This window comes from Penicillium taxi, assembly GCF_028828555.1.
Source record: "Penicillium taxi strain IBT 34144 chromosome Unknown utg000002l_segment0_segment0, whole genome shotgun sequence".
In the NCBI taxonomy this organism is placed as follows: Eukaryota; Fungi; Ascomycota; class Eurotiomycetes; order Eurotiales; family Aspergillaceae; genus Penicillium; species Penicillium taxi.
Genome location: NW_026643204.1, coordinates 1,825,633 through 1,843,992, shown reverse-complemented (window position 1 = coordinate 1,843,992; position 18,360 = coordinate 1,825,633). Strand labels below are relative to the sequence as shown.

Sequence of the window (18,360 nt, the reverse complement as noted above, 5' to 3'; positions counted from 1 at the left end):
TATTGTCTTAAATTCTGTTTATTCAACTTCTTGCTAAGAAGGTGAGATTACCTCAGCATACAATACCAGCCAATCAACGCTGTGCCAAAGAAACCGACCTTTCATTCCACCGCAACCCGCAGCTCTCGACCAAGTCCTCCCCCGTCAATTGCATCTATACGCCCGACCCAGCTCCGCTCAGATAATCTACCGTCACAATGGCCCAAAGAGATCCTCGGTACGGCCAGTCACTTTATCATTGCCCTCAAAACAGGCAGCTCCCTATTATGCCACGCTAGAACCGAACTAACATTACTATCCTTCGGCGAACAGGTTCAACCAGCATGTCCTCGTGGACACCACCCCCATGCCGGACCACATCCCCAAGGTGGAGGAGATTGGTGCCACCTCTGCGCCCATGATGAGCGCGGCCTACTTCATCGGAGCCCGGTGCAAGGCCTTTAACGATGACTTCATGCAGTGCAAGAACGAGGCGAACGGACGTGGTGAAATCGAGTGCTTGAAGGAGGGCCGGAAGGTGACGCGCTGCGCTGCTAGCGTGTATGTTCTTTATTCCTTGGACTTGCCCGCTTGAACTTGCGGAGTGACGGATTATTGACACGAGCGTTATAGTATCAAAGATATCAACACCCACTGCCTAAGCCAGTTCCAGGCTCACTATAACTGTCTCGAGAACAACAACCACTATCTTTTCGAGTGCCGCAGAGCTGAGCAGGCTCTCAACAAATGCGTTTTTGACAACTTGGTATGCAATTTCTCAGCCCTACTTTACCCCTACACCCAATTATCCAGTTGCCGTTTCTCTCTACAGCCCTGTCATATCTAACCTTTTTCTTCTTTTCTTCTACAGAGCCTGCAGAAGGTTATCCCCGGTGCGCCCGAGAACCAGGTTCCCGTGCACCTGCGTCCCAAACAGAAGTACGCCCAATTCCCCGGTGCGCAGTTCTAAATTTAAAAAAATTCTACGAAAATGGGATTAGTAAACACAATTCCGCTCAAATTACTCTCCACTTATAAGTGAGCGTCCTCTTATCATGCCGTTGAAGGCCGAGGCTTCTTTTTTCTTTATCTCCCTGTTTTTTTCTCCCTTGGATGCGCTACTGGCGCTCGTGTCACATCTTAGTCCGGTGTATGTTTTGTGTAAATAGCTATTGGCATCAGGAATGGTGATATGATTTCTGCTTGATTGACTTGGATTACCTTTCATTTGTTTAATACCAATGCCTCGTGGCAATATGATAAGTGAACTTGGTTCTTCAATTTCCCCCAAATTATGAGCTTGATATAATCTGAAGTGCAGGTGTATATGGATGGGTTCTAAGTACTTCAATCCATCGAAGCCTACTGCCTCTCGAGGATTCAAGGGCTTCCAAGATTCCCTCTAATATCTAGTCTACCTAGTCCTGGAGGTATGAAGTACATCCCGGGATCGTTTCTATATCATACACGCCAAGTAACGAACGAAATAAAGAAGAACGACCAAAAGGACCCTGAAAGAGAAACCCAGTATATCTCAAATTGAAAACCCGTATGTACTAGACAAAAGAAAGATAAGTCGAGCCAGAAGTATCCAAATTTCCCAACTCCGGACATGAATATTAACAGAACAGGAGATAGAAATGCAAAAACAAAAAAAAGGAGAATAGACTAGTAAAGTAAAATCGCTCTTCCCCGAGATAGAAAGAGTGTAGACCGAATGAGAAACAAAACCAGTCTCATCTTATTAGAGAAACAGGTCTCTATGGTACTCGGCCGAGGCTATTAAAACGGCCCAGCCGTGCCTTGAACTCTGACCAGCCTATGCGCAAGCGCTGCTCAAGCCGCCGATCTCCACGGATCCGCATTAAGATGAGTAGCATGCCTAGCATAACAAGATCCCAGGCGAACTGGCGCATTGACGCCCAGAGAATCCACTTAAGCCAGGCCAGGATACCTGACCGCCGACGATGTGTTAATGTGCGGACTTCCAACTGCTCGCGCATTGCGGCGATTTCAGCGGTCATCTTGGTCAAGGCCTGCTCGACTCTGCGGCGCCAGGGGCCACTTCGTGTATTATGTTGGTTGTGGGAATTACAGCGGGAGTGGGTGCTGGCTTTGGATGATGTATGTTTATGTTGATGGGAGGCGTGGTCTGTGCCGGTTTGGGTGCTGAGGTTGTCTTCATCTTGATCTTCATCTTGATCTTCGTAGAGACTGTCACGGGCTTCTTCATACTCTTCGTCTTCATCCTCGTCTTCGTCATCGACATGTTCCTCGTCTTCATTGTCATGGCCCGCCCGCCGTCGTCGGTGCCGGTAGTAATCTTCTTCCTCCGGCTGACTGACGGGGCTGAGCACTCGTAGTTGTGAATTCTGGCCGCCATATCGCGAACTCGGCCTATCATACTGGTCTACTAACCCATCTAGCCGCCCTCCAATACTCCCATACGAACTGCCTTGGTATCGAGATAAGGGCGGCACGCCAACGGCGTTTAAAGGTCCTGACGATGACGACGAAGTAGCATTATTTTTGATTTGGTCCCATACAAACTCGAGCTCGCCGACGAGTTCGCGAGCCTCGGGTGTTTGCGATGCATATGCATGCATCGTATCAATAAGAGTAGAGATATAGCGACGTTTAGCTTCAGTGCGCGACAGGTCGCGATGCGAATACCATGCATCCCTATTAGTTCATATCAGTATCTAGCGATCTCCCGCGAATCTGGGTACCAGGATTATTGAGTGCCATATCATGCGACATACCATTTCTCACACTCTGCTTGCACCTCCGGGGAAATCCCAATCGGTCGATCCATAACGCCCTCCACATCCCCCTCTGCGATAAGGATATATGAGCCAATCTACATCTTCAAAAGACTTGAAAACATCGGTAGAGATGCCCACTTACCCATGCTCTGTTTGTATAAGCCATAGAGCATCAACCTTTCCGCCGCGGGCGGGCGCGCCGTGCCCGTCCGGGGGATTCTCTTGACGGTATTTAGGGCATGAACGAATACACGATCTGGGTAGGCGAAGCAAAGATGTCAATACAGGCTGCACGGCAGCAAGGGGGTTGATATGCAGGTCCAACGTACCTACAGAGTCCGACATGCTGACGCTAGAAGATGCGGTCCGATGGTCTGCCCTGTCTTCATGGAAGCGGGGTTGGGCCTCGGCAATTGTGGTTGAGCCTCATGGAGAGCGAGATGGGGAAGAAGGTGAGATGCTGAGATAGAGTTGACCAGGGGGAGTATCAGAGTGGAATTAGTGAGTCGCGACCCGAAGATTGTGTCCCTTTTTCCCCTTCGTTCTTGCTGAGCCCTTCGGGAAAGTGGCGGTTCCCCGCGCACGCGACAACTATTCGAAAGGTTGGAGATGTGCTGAGTTGTCAATTTAACCCATTCAGGAAAGTGATTCCAGTATATATTGAAGCTTACCCCGTGTCTCTCAAGTACAAGGGTGGCGTGTTTGATGCGATATGGCGGCTGTCGGAGATCGATCGACAGGTCAACTGGTGATTCATTTCCAGATAAGATCAACCTTGTATAATTTACTTATTACGATTACTAGACTCTTCTCTTGGGGTTAGAAATATAGATGTTTGATGAATTAAAATACGTTTAAATATATTGTACATGCTCAATTGTAGGCTTCTTCGCCGATATGTTTTTCCTCCGTCTTCTCCGTAAAAGTGGTCTCAGTCTCTAAGGGGGATCCTGAGATGACACCAATGACCCCGGATTCATCGAACACAGGGGGTCCAGTGAAATGCTTACGTGCGTATATAAAGTACCACGCAAGACTAATAAATCCAAATCCACAAAACACCGCACTGGCATAGTTCATGGATTGGGCAGTAACGGGCAAGGTGACCGGCATACAGAAGATGGCAATGGAGAACACCACCCAGACCACTGTGATACCATTGATGATGAATCCAAATCTGCCGAGAGAGAACCCTGAGTTCCGAACATCCTTACGGCCCCGGACCATGAGGATGAGAATAGGTAGGCCGTACGAGGCGGAAAGGCAAATAGTAGCCACACCCGTAAAAGAGTTAAAAGCTGCAGTGGAGCCGAAGTAAATGAGTCCCAAGAGGCCAATGACGGTAGAGGAAAGGAGGATAGAGTACAGGGGTACATCTAGCGTTTTGTTGACTTTGCGCCAAATCCGGAAAGCCGGGATAGCCCCATCGCGAGCGAAGGCGTACGTACAACGACTTGCAGCAGTGAGGGAGCCAATTCCAGCAAACATCATGACTCCCAAAATGAGGAATAGTAGGCCGAAGCCACCTCCAGCAGAACCGGTGACGGTCTTGAATAGCAATCCAATAGGCTGTCCATTGGCAACGTTGCGCAGCATCTCGATCTTGGGCATCACAAACAGGATCGGGATCAGGTAGAAGAGACCAGTGATACCTGCTGCCACGACAGAAAGAACAATGGCTTTGGGTACCTCGCGCTCGGGGTTCTGCACCTCCTCACACATGGCTGCCACCATACCGTATCCAGTCAGGGTATATGCTGCCTGCAGCAAGCCAACGAAAAACGCCCACCCCGCTGGCCAACCACTGTTGGAAGCGTCATACTCTCCAAATACAAACTTTCCAGAGCGACGGTCATCGGCCATGACTAGCAATGTGACCAGGATGACGATGACGCTACCAGCGGTCCAGAAGATGCAGACTTTATTAATGAGATCGAGGTAGCGTGAGCAGAAGATGTTGATGAGAGTACAGACCAGCAAAACAGCCCAGAACGTCAATACAGTTTGCCAGGCATTGGCGACGAAGTCCTCGTTCCAAAGGGAGATAGCACTCAGAATGACCTGTCCACCACCGAACATGATAGAGAGCGTGACGGTCCAATTGCCAACAAGTCCTAGCCATCCATCGATAAATGACATGATTGGGGCCCACTCTCGTGATGCCAACATAGCACTCCAGTGGTATACACCACCAGCGGTAGGATAGACAGCACAGATCTCTGCAAGTGAAGCGGCGATGGCGATAGAGACGAGGGTGACGAATACCCAACCCCAGATGATGGTAACTGACAATCCATCGTTGAGGGTAATGTAGAGGGTAGTACTGAGTCCATAAGGAGCAGCCATGATAGCAAAGGAAAGACCCAGAATGCTTAGCATGCTCAGATTTCGAGGCAGTTCTGCCTTGTAGCCCATACGGGCTAGTGCCTCGTCGGCAGTGGCGTCGACAGAATTGCGCATGATTCAAGACTGGACGGAGTCTAGAACCAGTAAAGGGGAGAGTTGTTAAAATATGGATGCGCAAGGATTAAATAAGGTGTAGTACAAGCACCCCGCTTGTAGAGATGTAGACAAGATACGCAACGCGGTCTCGGACCGCGGTTTAGGGAGGTTTAAAGGAAAAAATGGCGAGTTTCAAGACATTATGCTTATCAGGTAGATCGTGCCTATCAAAAGATGACGGTTCCGTAATAGACAATTTAAAAGATAAGGAAAGTAAGTACGGAGTAAAAAAAGTCAAAATAAGCTATCTTTGGGGTTCCACTTTACTATCTTTACAAAGACACCTCTCCGTATTAGGAAATAAGCGAACCTGATTGATGCCTTCCATATTTATTTTGCGTAATAAGGCAGAAACTAGGCATAAACCAGGCAGAAACTAGTCCTAATATAGTTGGAGAGTGTCTCTAGTACCCACTATTGGGTGTTTCTATACCAGCCCCCCTATTCTAGCCGATTCCTCCAATGTCAAATGTTATGCTTTTTGCGATCTAAGCTTGAAACCCTCGATCCATATGTTCAAAAAGTTCTATTCTTTGCGATCTAACAGCGGCTCGCTTATCGTTCAAATCCTTCAGATCCTTCGAACCATACATCGTCTTCGTCAACATTTATGTTCATGTACAGTGGCACAAACATGTTTGCATGCCTGCATGGCCATGGTAGCACGAACTGCTACCATTTTCAGTCTGACCAATAAAACGGCTGATGTGTCTATCTCAAAACTATTGTGAAGGGCTAAAGCTAATCTTGAATTCAGAACTAGCTAGGCACATGCTGTGTACAAAATCCTTGAAGAACGTAAACAATTCGGGGTGGAATCGTGAGGTATCTGTGTCATGTGCAGGAACAGTCAAGCTACTTAATTCCTCGTTGAATATGATGTCTAACCATTCTCTGATGTATTGTAAAACCATTCGGAAATATCAGTTTGAAACCATGATGTCTATTGGTTTTTGCCTTTAAAGATGACGAGAGGACAAACCGTACAGCCAGTTAGGCTTATTGTCTTGATAATTAACACCCATTCGCGATTGTCTGGCAATTTGACAAATGTATGCTTCTTATAAGGCTCTATAATGACATAGGAACTTGTACAGACTCCAAGAGCAATACCATACTTATTCATATTCCAAATATTGTCTAGTAGTATGTCATATTGCTCTTTAATCTTTGCAAATAGGCTATAAAACTCTTAGATAGCTCCTGGATGTGTTCCATGAATTCGTGACACATCAATGCATCGGCCAATACAAGAATGGATGCGTGGGTTTCGTTGAATAAACTTTGGTAGCCATGGTTTTCCGAAAGGGTTATAATCACCACTGAGGCGTGAATCCTGAGTCGCCATTTCTCGCGCGCATGCGAAGGAGGGAATCCTTGGTAGTTGATAATTTGAACTTGGAATTTCAAAATGTCGATCAACATTGATATGAAGGATTTCCCGCCGCCCGTGACATTGGCAGCCATGGAAATGCTGATCGAGAAGTGAACACTCTGGCCGCTTTCAAAAATAATTGGCACATGTTTTTTCTTACTGTAGATTTTAGCCAAGCTTCTGCGGCTCCATAGATATGGCAACATGATATGTGAGCCCGAGCAACATCCAGGATTGCAAGCCCCTGTGGAGTCAGTCGTGCGTAGTTCACAAGAATTAGAGAGAGATGAAGTGTCCAAAATCAATAAGAATCAATAAAACTGATCGGAGGAGTTTTTAAGCCAGTGATTTTATTACCACGCGATTGAATTGGTACTAATTAGCCATGGCTGAATATACAGTAGACGAAGTAGTAAGCAGAGATAACCTAGAAACTATACAGCAGTTAATCATACATTAGATATATTATAATGAAATAGCAAGCGGACGACGACTCAAGGATGTGGTATAAGTCCGGCATGAGACAAGAAAATGGTAGCAAGACGCCGTAGCTCGTTAATGTCAAGGTGGAACCGATCTTGCAAGTTTCGGGGTGGAAAGACGAAGCCCGTCCCAAATAGCTCTTCGCGGGTGAAGAAGATGGGGCTTTGATGAGTAAGAGGAATGGGGAAAACATGGTGTGTTTCCGCAAGATAAGGAGTCCCAGCTAGATCTCGCCTCCAAAATTCTAAACGGACAGCGACCCCGAGTTTACGCTTAAAGAATTTGACGATCATGACGAGCTGTACAGCGGGCGCACCCCCAATAAGGATTTTGCGGGCATTTTCCACGAGGCTTTTGTAGGACTGAGAATAGCCAGCTTCGACAAGTATTGATGGGACGGCAGACTTCCCAGGAGCGGAGGGTGGAGCGCGAATGCAAATTGTGGCAGTGTCGGGTTCCTTCTTCTTGTGTCTTGTTAGGCGTGCTGGTGGAGGATTAGGGATTGGGTTTAATAGGTCGACATTTGGAGATGCAAGAAAAATGAGATCCCGTTTCTCAGGTATTTCAAGGAGATTGGCTTCAGACCATATATCACGACATATTATCAGCCATGACAAAACACTCTGATGGGCCCACGATGGCATTTTGAGCTCCAATATCCCATATTCTGGAATAGATGTTTTCCTGAGACTCGGGTATTTGCAATCGATGAGGTTCCACAATGAGTCGCAGAGTTTGGATGTTAGTTCAGTAAGGATGAGAAACTCCTGGGTCCCAAGCTTGTTAAACTTTTCTAAAGTCTCATAGGATCCTCTTGCTCTTCCTCTTCCTCTTCATCGCTCATGCATCGCAACTTGATAGCCTGGATGGGCGGGTGATTCTCCTCAGAGCTTGAGCTTAAGGGCGAGTTTTCTGGGGGGACTTCAAAATAGCAAAGTGCAAGTAGAAGCCGACGTTAGCTATTTATGTCATTTATATTATCATTTTGCGACCGCACCCCATCAAAATATCTCCGAAATTAGGGTTAGCCACCACAGCTTTTCCTAATAACTGATGACCTTGAAATTGAAAACTATTATAGAACTTATAGTAATTTCAAACTTCTGAAATTTCCAGCCTCGTACAAGCCCAAAAGGTAAATGGGATGCACTCAAGAAATGAATTGGGATGCAATGCATCCAACCCCCACGGGTTAGAATTTTGACTTCACTTTTTATACCGCGATATATCACTTGTATAACTGCCCCTCCACTGGTGCTTCTACATCTTCCGAAGTGAATGTGCAATGCCCAATAGGTCCACCAACCGCTACTGCTCCCCATTGGATAGGCATAAGTGCCATATTGACATCCTCTCTGTCTTCAACGGTCCTTTCCTTATTCGGGTCAAAGGCAGGGTGACACGCGGCTGCAATAGCAAGACTGCAGCTTTCTGCCACCGGCATTGCTGACTTGAATGGTTTGAGCCCAGTTCCAATAAGGCATAGATACATAAAAGCACTAACTAACAAAGCACTGACAGCGCCTATGGACGACCAGCCGCAAGTCATTAATCCAGATAATAATGATTTCGAGGCCCATCATTGGAGTAATATTCAACCGCTACCACAAAAAAGCTTTGCGAAATTAACCAGTGGAGAATTGCCGATGTGATCATGAGTGGAACAGAGTAGCGATATGGCATAGAAAGAAAGTAATTGCTTCGTTGGGATGATCGCGGGTTATTTGAGACTCGGAGGCCTTTGCGGTGGATGGCGTAATTGCTCCACTCAGCCGCGAGAGTCATTGAGGTCAGAAAGCCATTGAAGGTGAAGTAGAGGATGGAGAAGATCAATTGGGGAGAGTTGGCGATGAGGACAATAGGAACAAATGAGCTAGGCCAGTTGGTACCCGTCACCAGGTTTTCAGAGCCTGCGGTCCCTAGTCCTTGTTCCCAGAAATTACTGTCATCAGGACCCATCCTACTCTCTGCGTATTTCAAGAGATAGATATTTGCGACCGCAACGCAAACCCAGCTATTGATAAGTTAGGCTTGAAGACCTAGAAATTCGGATCACTCACGGAACTATAAGACTTATCCACTTCCAAATGGAAACAGCTGAGCCCCATCGTCTCTTTTTTCTAAGAAACGGCTTAGGCTTGATTTCTTGACGCGTTTTATCTTTCCAGGTGAGTAGACAGCCACCTTGTGTGTATATGTCCTCGCGCTGAAGCAAAGACGCAATGGCATCGCCGATCGTTAAGATCGGGGGATCATACAAGCCCACCCATATATACAGCAAAATCATAGACTTAACGATATTCACTGCAATCAAAGTAATTGTTATAGGAAACGAGTATTGTAGCTTGCAATACTGAGACGCTTTCTCGGCCAGACAATACTCAACCTTCCACCTTATTTCCAAAGTTTCTGAGGATCTACCGATATACCAACTATTATTATTATTGGCGATCTGTGATCTGAAGGTGGATATATCACTATTGTCAAAGGGACAATATGATCTGTCAACATAACTTAATCCATATAGCCATTCGTATGAAGCCCAAATACTCCCAATATCATCATTTGGGCCATTATTTGTGCGACCCGTAGCGAGAAAGTCATACTTAGAATCATTGAATCTCATATTATTGGTCACAAGAAGCAGTTTGTCGTATTGTGACTCGAAAGTCTGCGTAAATGTAGTCACACATTCGGAGTTGTTGAGATGTTCCAGACTCCCATTCATTGCCGAAGAATGAAAGTATTTTAATGAGTTTTCCCAATCATGAGTTTGCACGCCCCAGGTCCCCTCCATGGGATGTATGTCTTTCCAATCAGTTTGTGCAAAAGACCCAGAACCAGCGAATACTGGATAAGCCCATGATGCTGTTGTTTGGTAAACAGCAGAGTTGTACCTATCATTATTAAGTGGTCAACCTTATACTGAATAGGAGGAGAAAATCACATACAACATATGAAAAGGAAGCGAAGAGAGCGCTAGGCATAGCCATAAGAGAGAGTGCCTTTTAGGTCCCTTCAGCAAATTTCGAATACTATGCACTCCGATATCGAGCCATTTACCCTGTCGATGTGCGTTATCTACAGCGTTTCTTGTGGGGGCAGATAAACATTGCTGAAGAAAATCATTAGGTACTTGTACTTTTGATATGACGAATAAGAAAGATATTTTCTTACCATCCCGAAGTTACTAGCACCTAAAACAGCAGTGCCCAGTATGTTAATCAGCAGATGGAAACCAATACTGATATTATGCACCTTTTCACAATCGCCTTTAAACAAAACTGTGTCTTTGCGATGTGCCGTATAGAGCAGAAACCCTATGTTGAAAACCAGAACGACCAAACTCGCAACAAAGGCCCAAAACATGGAGCCTTTCCAGCCTTCAAACTGGAGTATACTTAGTTTCTGGTTGCTTTGACCAACCTCGTCGTTTAATAAACGTTGGTCATCGTCCCTTTCGACGTCATATGATGTAATTTGATCGAGTTCGAGTCTACTCTGGAAGTCTTCGGAAAGAGGTAGTAGCTCGATGTCATGCAGTGAGTGATGGCAGTGGTAATTATACTGAGAATATCAATACGTTTCTACAGCTGTCCGGGGGTCACTTTCAGCCTTTTGATGATTCTTCCATCCAGAACGATACTCTCTTCGGTGAATGGTCAACTCAGGAAACGGATATGATACTCTTTGATACTTTATTGGATTCAGATTTAGTGGGTACATGGAATATCTAGTTCGTGCCCTAGACTGAAATTTGTAATTACGAGATTCATCAAAAATACTACAGGGTCAATATGCCTCGCTTCATATATAATATACATAACCCAACGAATAGTAATGTTCGTACCTCATCTTTTACCATAACAGTGCCTTGGAATTTAAGAGGTGGATATATAAAGTAATTCTACGATCGGCCGAATTGCCCCGACCTAAAATCCCAAAGACGGATAAATATAAGTCTGCAATCGGCCGAATTGCCCCGACCTGGAATCCGAAAGACGGATGGATATAACTGTTGGAATATGGAACAAAGCAGTCATGTGATCAAATTATTACTTTATAATAGATAGCAAACTAAGAATGAAAACAGACTTTACAACCACTTCAAAGGACACACAGATATCATAGGGGCGTAAAGCGTTACCTGTGATAGGTGTCAGAAGTGGGCGTTAGCCTATCGAATAGCTATTCCACACTTGATACAGGTGTACCGACAATAACTTATATCTGCAATCGGCCAATTCATCCGACGAATGTCCAAGTTACGGTGAAACAAGAGAAAGTCGACATGTCGGGCAATCTGAACTGATACCTATAAGAACTCAAGGTCTCGGCTAGAAGTAAATGAACAAACAGACTACAAATCATATCCACCGTCCCTAATCTACGCTTTGTCAAACTACGTTCAAGACAAGATCGATCATCATGGCTGTCAAACAAGATACCACCAGCATCAGTGCTGCTGCTGAGACTCACATTGCCTCCTATTGCGCCACACTCCTCTCGCCCGATTCTAAAACCTCGACTGAGCGTGCTACCAAGATGGCCACCTATTACCTTCCTAACAGTTCTTTCTCCACGGAGGAACGGCTTATACAATTATCTGGCCCATCGCCTATTACGCCATTGATTGCAGGGGTTCTAGATAGGGTGGGAAGCCTGCCTGAAGTCATCGGCCATAGAGTTGAGGCCGTGGGAGAGAATAGCGCAATCATCTGGCTATCCCTAAAGGTGGACCAATTGGAGATGTCGAATGTGTATGTTTACAGAAGGACTGCGGACGGAGTCGCTGGATTTGAGGGCGGGATTTTTGATGGGGAGATGTGGATCATGAAGAATTTGAATAAATGAGCTAATTAGCTCTTTCATGGTCGCTGTCCGTTCACTACTGGTAGCAGAAATTGCTTCCAGGCTGGTATGGGATTCTCATCAGAGGCTATGGCTATGGAAATCACATGGTGTCATAATTTGTCTTTCTTTCTTTCCCTTTTTCCCTCCAAAAAAGAACAGAAAACGGAGCTCATCCATATTCATATATGAAACTTTGGTTGAAGGTATTCTGTACAAGCATAGTCTAGTACTGAAATAATGAAAACCAGCTACCTTACTTCGAATGTACACTTCTTTTTCTTGTCAGAGTACTAACCTTTTGGAATTTCGGCAACAGCATGTCACTTTAAACACTATATCATAGCTCTTTAATTAGCGTTACTCATACGGTTATGAAAAATTGTGGAACACAATTTGTAGAATAAGCTAATGTACATTAATGACACGTTTAGTATTCCCCTTCGTACTCTCCCTCTTTGAATCATCTCCGTCAGGCCCTCACATCTCTCAGTCACAGTCTATATTAGTACCCCCATATATCTGTCGGTCATGGCAGGTTTTACACCTCCAGGCCCGCTCACCGTGTCCTCGGATACTCAAACACTAAAGGTTTCTTCGGCTCACTACAGAGACAGGAAGGTTATTAAATGTAGGATTAGAGGTAAAGAGCTATGATTAAATAGAGATTGCTATATCCTTTAAGATATTGGCTAATTCATCCTTTGATATAGAGTCGGCAATTGAGGCGGGCCTGAAAAGCGGATATAAGTATTCTATTAAGTTAGTCACTAATCATATGGACTATCCGATATTCCAGAAACTGGATAAAAAAGAGCTCGACTTCGCTCAAGGCTCCAATGCTCACCCTGCAAAGAGGTCCTCTCCAGACTCTCCTTCCGCTTTATCATCACCTACATCTTCCACGAGAAGTTGATGTCACCAAAGATTCCTGGCCAGCTCCTATGCGAGCATGGTAGGTTACAGACCAAGGTATTAGTTCCCGCAGGAAACTTAGCTCAGCAGCTCAGCATATTAAGATAGCATGCCACCATTCCCAAGACGCTCTGAGGATATTAGAACAAATCCGGTCTCATTCTACCGCTGTTCCCAGTAGAGCACCAGGACATTGAACGAAACAACATCATTTTATGGACAAGTAAGCTAATCCCGAGCAAAGCAATATGGCTTGCAGCCGTCATATCTTCTCCAAGAATGGCAGTGAGAGTTGAATAAGGTGCAAGTTGTGAAGGTGCCTGACACAGGTAATCTAATTTAATTAAGCAACTTGGACTGCGATTAAAGTCTGAAAAGCGGGGCCATATAAGAGACTGAACGGATTATGCTAATACTCTCATCGCAGCCTTTAAGAACTTAGGATCCATTATGACCTAGTGTATCGGTTTCTCGCTTTTAATCTGCAGTGTGCACTAAGTGAAATTCTAGATACTCTATCATCCATATTGGTATAATCGTAAATTTCTTATTAGAAAGAGAATTTAGACAAACATATGAGTACTTTTTAGAGGAGCGATATAAGCTAGATTTAATAAAAGCACCTACTCGGACACCTAAGCCAGCAAAGAGCGAAAGGACATGTCTAGTCTATACCTAGGTATATATGCCCTCTCATATCTATAGTCATAACTATCTGTAAGGGCCTACACTTGCGCCTGCAGTCCTCAACTAGAGCCTTTTGAAAAAGATTATGCGCAAGTAGCAAGCTCCATATACATACCCCGCTCCAAAATGCCAGACCGGAATATTCACCTATATTTGATGAATAGAAGATGAAAAGGAGCGCTATATCTTGTGCTGTAACTATAAATCGCTCCCAGATCTTTGTTGAAAGTTCGTGTTTGGCGGTAAAGATAGTTATAAACTAAATTTATATGAGAGTATCAGAGCCACAGAACTACTAGGGGTTTATTTGCATTTTGAGCATTCCTACTCAATATTTAGGGTAGAGGACCCGAGGTCCTAAGCTCACCAGGTACTACCTAAATCATCAACCCTCACTCTACGGTCATATGTATCATTAATGTAGAAACTTGAGATTATATGGAGGTACTTGAATTGCTGAGCGCTTCTTTAGTGAAGAGTCGCAATCCAAGGAACTGCCAAAGTGTATTGAACCCAGACTAGAAAATAGCCATACAATTAGGCGGACTAGACACACCACGAGCACAATTCAACGGACTACTCGAGATAAAAAAGCTCCAACGCCCCAGTCTCTGACAAGTAGTAGCCAGAGTATCCAAATCAAACATCTCCCCAATAGGCACACCCCAACCAGCCAAGATATGATGATGCAAATCAAACTCCTCATTCAAAGGCGGGAAAACTTCAAAACTAACCGCATCAGATGCAACAGCAGCAAAGTGATTATCCCATAAAAACCTTAAAACCCGCTCACTCTGTTCAATGCCAGCATGTTGCGGCACCTTCTGCTGACTATATGTCGTGCGCTGCTCAGCAGACATGGCGGCCCATGTGGCTGGGAGCCCGACGCGCAGGAAGAAGATATCGCCTTTTTGGAAAGTGAGGTTGGACTCGCGTGCTATCTCGAGCACTTCGTCTAGGGAGACCATTTGGCGGGTTAGTGCGTTTATGGCTATGCCCTTTTTTGCTGCGTATGAGACGTAGTCTATCAGTACGCCGCGGCCGGCGATGCCCTTTTTGGCCCAGAAGCCCAGCCCAATGCGAGGGGAGTCTGTAGCTATGATTTCTTGCGCTGTTGTGCCGCCGTAGAAGAGCCTAAGTGAGGGGTCTGAGGTTGTTGGGGCTGGGCCGTTGTGGTGACGGAGTCCGTCCCATTGGGAGGATTGTTGTGGGTTGAAGTGGTACTCGTCGTCGAAGGCAACGCCCTCAGCTACCCATTTGATTTTGTGCTCAAATGACTTGCGGCCGAATCCTGGGGCACGTTAGTACGTTCTTTTGATGCTTTTTTTTGAGCAATTATAGAGTGGACTCTCTGGGGACGATACCTGGTGGTGTCAGATTCTCAAGATCCCAATTCAGACACACTCGCTCGCCGGTCTTGATCTGAGTCTGCGCTGCGTGCGCGACTACTTCCGGAGTCAACAAGCGGAGCATGCCTAGACCTTCCTCCTCCGATCCTGCAGGTGCAGGCCAGTACCTGCGCTTGTCGGGGAGGTCATCATACTTTTCTGGCAGTGGAAGCTCAGTCATATTCGCTTAACTATGGCCTGTATTAGGTTATGCAGCTGAGTTGTGAGGGATGTTATTCAAACTAGCATACATGATAAGATGAAAAGGGGGAGATAACAATAAATAGAGAATCGGAGTAAATCCGTTGACGTCGGCACCCCGCAGTTTGAATTTGATCGAATCGAGATATTCTTACAATTGAGTGAGTTTTTTTTTTTTTTTCTCAAAATAATGCCTTAAACCCACTTTTAAGTCATAAGCATATTGCCATTCTATGATAAATATACCTTGGGATAAAAGAGTACAGATTAAGAGCGTACATTCTGACGTAATGCGATAATCGAGCTTAAAGATCATCCAGATCATCGTTAGCGTCTGCACGCTTCGATAGGTCTGACATCTCATACTCCTCTCGGTTGCTCGAGCCCGAACCATTTCCAGCTGACATGGCCATGGCCTGTCGACCAGTATCAGACGACTCGAGGAAATCGCGCAGTCGGCGTTTTCCCTCCACAAGTGCCTGTTGCGATGCAGCCTCGCTCATCTTCAAGATGGGACCCCATAGGTTAAGCTGCCAGGTGATGTAGCCTCCAATAGCACAGAGGAAAAGCAAGAAGAAGTATGCCGGGTTGCGGAGAACTAAAAAGATAGGTTAGCAAGTTGCGATGAAACGAGAGATTTTGGGAAATCTAACCGGCAATAATTTCGTTCCAGCCCAATGCGAGAAGCAAACCGTAGAAGTACAAGGGCACTTGGGTCATACCACCAATAGCACTGCGCTTGGCCTCGACATAAACTCCGTCTGCGGACTTCTTGAATCGTACAGTGAGTTCCTGGCGCTTTGAGTCGCTGAGAATGGTCATCTCTTCTTCCAAACTCTTGCCCTCGTCCTCGTCAACACCACCAATTGGGACTAGGTCCTCCTCGTCCGCAGCTGTTGCGGAGCTGGGGGTGTGGCCGATCCATCGGTCCAGTGGAGGTGGGGCAGAGGTCTCTGAAAGACGGAAGCGAGAAAGAAGGGGAATCAGAGTGAGGGTAGACTCTCGGGCACGTGTATAAATGCCTTCGATGTCATCGGTTGGGCGCCAGATACGTGGCACGCCATCATCGTCGTAGCGGAACTTATCTTCAAAGTTCTCACGCAGCTTCAAGAGCAAGTTGCCCTCGGTCATCTCCTCGTCAATCTTGGAGCGCAGAACACCCCAAGACTTGCGTCGCAGGCGCCACAAACCTACATCAACCTCTTCCAGGCTGGCGTCAAAGCTGCCGGCGCGCTCTGTGAATCTTCGCTCGGCATCAAGGACTGTCTCCACAAATACATTCCAGATTTGGTCCCAGAATGCTTTCTCGTTGTGCTTTTCACCATTCTCCGAAGTACTAGCACCGGCATGACCAGAACCTAGGTTGTTAAACTCGAGTCCCACGCTTTCACCTAGGCGAGATTGAACCCAACGCTCGACGCGGGTGGCCAAACGTCTCATCTCATCCCGACGCAAACGGCCGCTGACTTCCGACAGTTCTTTTTGGTACAGGCTAAGGAGCTGCTTGTAATTACTCCAAGGGGTGCCTTCAACTACGGTTGAGCGGGCGACCTCCTCAAACTTCTCCAAAGAGGATTTGGTCTCGCGATTGACAATTTCAGCAAAATCGTAGCTCCCACCCTTCTTTTGGCCAGACTTGACCGACTCAGTGACAGCGTCACTGAAATCACTGATACCAGTCTTGTGCGCAGCCGATAGCTGGCCGTGGAAAAGTGCCTTCAGACGAGTATCAATCTTACCCTCCAGCTCAGCCTTCTTGCGCTCGTACACGCCCTTGTGGTAGCGACTAGCTTCGGTCTCAAAGCCCTTGAGAGTCTTCGAGCGAGCTGAGCGCATGATAGCACCCAGGCCACCGAGTACCGCGGGAGCGCCCAAGCGCACAGCCTCAGCTTGCTTGTCCTCAAATGCAGTAATTGCCCCGTCAAATCCAATCATCACTTCGCGCAAAATCTCGTCACAGCGGAATTGCGCAAGCAGTTCCTGTTGAGTAGGCAGATCCAGGTCTTTGTTGTTGACGATTTGGTCCCAGATACCTTCTGCGTAGTGCGAGAAACCATCAGCCGGGATGCGGCGATGGTATTCAGGCAGGAAGACGCCTCCCTCAGAGAACTCGCCCTTGAGCGCATCTCTCTTGGGATCCCGATGTCCTTCGCGGAATCGGAAACCAAGCTTCTTGCACTCTGTCACGAATTGATCTGGTTGGTAACCCTTGTGCGGAAGGCCATAGAACTGGAAATCGAAGTAATCATGGATAGTCGATTTCTCGAGCCCAGCAGGCTTCGAGATTGTTGACCACAAGCGGGATAGATCTTCCAACAGTGTCTGCTGGAGATTAATGAGCGGGGTGGAGCCGATAAAGTCACGGATAACAAAGAATAGCAGGGAGCGGTGAGTAGTGCTAAAAGCTCATTAGTCTTTGGTTGGTATGCAAAGGGAACCGGGGTCTCCTGGTGCTCACTTCTTATCTTTGATAAATAGCTGCAGGTTAACCTCAAACACGGTCTTCAGCAGTCCCATGTTGGCACCCTGGTACAAACCAACCTGGTGCTCCCAGATGTTGACAATGAGCACTTCACTAGTCGCAAGCGCAAAGAGAGCGCTCTTGCGCTCGAAATCTTGATCCTCGCCTCTTTCGCGACCATCCGTACCTTCGACGTCCATAACCAAGATGTTGTCCGCCATGTGCTGTCCTTCGGGCGCGGACTTGTCGCCCTGCTTCTTATTTTTTGAAAGCCAAATACCCTTGGTCGTTTGTCTTCGCTCTCGCTCGGCCATGACTGAAAATTGGGTGCCGAAGAGGCTGTTCAGTAAGGTGGACTTTCCAGTCGACTGTGATCCAAACACGGAGATGAGGTGGTAATTAAAGCCGGCGGGAGTAACATCTTCGAGGGACAGGTACTTGGAGAGATTCGGACTAGAAGATGATTCCAGTAGTTAGTGAGAAAGAAGAGTAATTGACTCGAGAATGACAGAGCGTTAAGTCGGAAAATCATACTTGAACTCCTTATCCTCATCAATGACCTGGACGCCATGCTCGTAGGCGGCGGTATCAGCGCGGCCGATCGTAGCAAAATGGCCATTTGTCATGACTGAAGGTGCCGTTGGATTCCTACCCATTCCCGAGGGGCGTTCGCTCATCTTGGTGCTAGGTCCCTGAATTAGGGAGTAATACTAGGAGTAGGAGTTGTGGAGAAGTGGTGGCGAGAGGAGTTAG

The 18,360-nt window shown here is 46.4% G+C and overlaps 10 protein-coding genes across 10 annotated transcripts; 2 read left to right on the top strand and 8 right to left on the bottom strand.

The window, feature by feature from the left end:
* Positions 1-197: 197 nt before the first annotated feature.
* On the top strand, positions 198-949 carry N7495_002626 (NADH-ubiquinone oxidoreductase 20.8 kDa subunit; the record flags this gene model as incomplete). The annotated part of the gene is made up of 4 exons (XM_057205295.1): positions 198-217; positions 313-540; positions 613-745; positions 851-949. 4 exons carry the CDS (start codon positions 198-200, stop codon positions 947-949), a joined length of 480 nt encoding a protein of 159 aa, XP_057065902.1.
* Positions 950-1,739: 790 nt separating this feature from the next.
* N7495_002625 (acyl-CoA-binding domain-containing protein) lies at positions 1,740-3,089 on the bottom strand (the record flags this gene model as incomplete). The annotated part of the gene is made up of 4 exons (XM_057205294.1): positions 1,740-2,661; positions 2,742-2,814; positions 2,887-3,000; positions 3,074-3,089. The coding sequence occupies 4 exons, from the start codon at positions 3,087-3,089 to the stop codon at positions 1,740-1,742; spliced, it is 1,125 nt and encodes a 374-aa protein (XP_057065901.1).
* A 528-nt stretch (positions 3,090-3,617) lies between these two features.
* Positions 3,618-5,204, bottom strand: N7495_002624 (putative GABA permease; the record flags this gene model as incomplete). The annotated part of the gene is made up of 1 exon (XM_057205293.1): positions 3,618-5,204. One exon carries the CDS (start codon positions 5,202-5,204, stop codon positions 3,618-3,620), a length of 1,587 nt encoding a protein of 528 aa, XP_057065900.1.
* A 1,911-nt stretch (positions 5,205-7,115) lies between these two features.
* Positions 7,116-7,748, bottom strand: N7495_002623 (uncharacterized protein; the record flags this gene model as incomplete). The annotated part of the gene is made up of 1 exon (XM_057205292.1): positions 7,116-7,748. One exon carries the CDS (start codon positions 7,746-7,748, stop codon positions 7,116-7,118), a length of 633 nt encoding a protein of 210 aa, XP_057065899.1.
* Positions 7,749-7,897: 149 nt separating this feature from the next.
* Positions 7,898-8,548, bottom strand: N7495_002622 (uncharacterized protein; the record flags this gene model as incomplete). Its single annotated transcript, XM_057205291.1, has 2 exons — positions 7,898-8,025; positions 8,407-8,548. 2 exons carry the CDS (start codon positions 8,546-8,548, stop codon positions 7,898-7,900), a joined length of 270 nt encoding a protein of 89 aa, XP_057065898.1.
* A 104-nt stretch (positions 8,549-8,652) lies between these two features.
* Positions 8,653-9,832, bottom strand: N7495_002621 (uncharacterized protein; the record flags this gene model as incomplete). The annotated part of the gene is made up of 2 exons (XM_057205290.1): positions 8,653-9,118; positions 9,165-9,832. 2 exons carry the CDS (start codon positions 9,830-9,832, stop codon positions 8,653-8,655), a joined length of 1,134 nt encoding a protein of 377 aa, XP_057065897.1.
* A 20-nt stretch (positions 9,833-9,852) lies between these two features.
* On the bottom strand, positions 9,853-10,671 carry N7495_002620 (uncharacterized protein; the record flags this gene model as incomplete). The annotated part of the gene is made up of 3 exons (XM_057205289.1): positions 9,853-10,029; positions 10,052-10,219; positions 10,282-10,671. Coding segments are annotated over 3 exons (735 nt in total), but the record flags the coding sequence as incomplete, so codon positions are not given.
* An 861-nt stretch (positions 10,672-11,532) lies between these two features.
* On the top strand, positions 11,533-11,958 carry N7495_002619 (uncharacterized protein; the record flags this gene model as incomplete). The annotated part of the gene is made up of 1 exon (XM_057205288.1): positions 11,533-11,958. The coding sequence occupies one exon, from the start codon at positions 11,533-11,535 to the stop codon at positions 11,956-11,958; it is 426 nt and encodes a 141-aa protein (XP_057065895.1).
* Positions 11,959-14,075: 2,117 nt separating this feature from the next.
* On the bottom strand, positions 14,076-15,126 carry N7495_002618 (uncharacterized protein; the record flags this gene model as incomplete). Its single annotated transcript, XM_057205287.1, has 2 exons — positions 14,076-14,848; positions 14,922-15,126. 2 exons carry the CDS (start codon positions 15,124-15,126, stop codon positions 14,076-14,078), a joined length of 978 nt encoding a protein of 325 aa, XP_057065894.1.
* A 325-nt stretch (positions 15,127-15,451) lies between these two features.
* sey1 (dynamin-like GTPase SEY1) lies at positions 15,452-18,284 on the bottom strand (the record flags this gene model as incomplete). Its single annotated transcript, XM_057205286.1, has 4 exons — positions 15,452-15,744; positions 15,800-17,544; positions 17,605-18,060; positions 18,142-18,284. 4 exons carry the CDS (start codon positions 18,282-18,284, stop codon positions 15,452-15,454), a joined length of 2,637 nt encoding a protein of 878 aa, XP_057065893.1.
* Between the last annotated feature and the right edge of the window lie 76 nt (positions 18,285-18,360).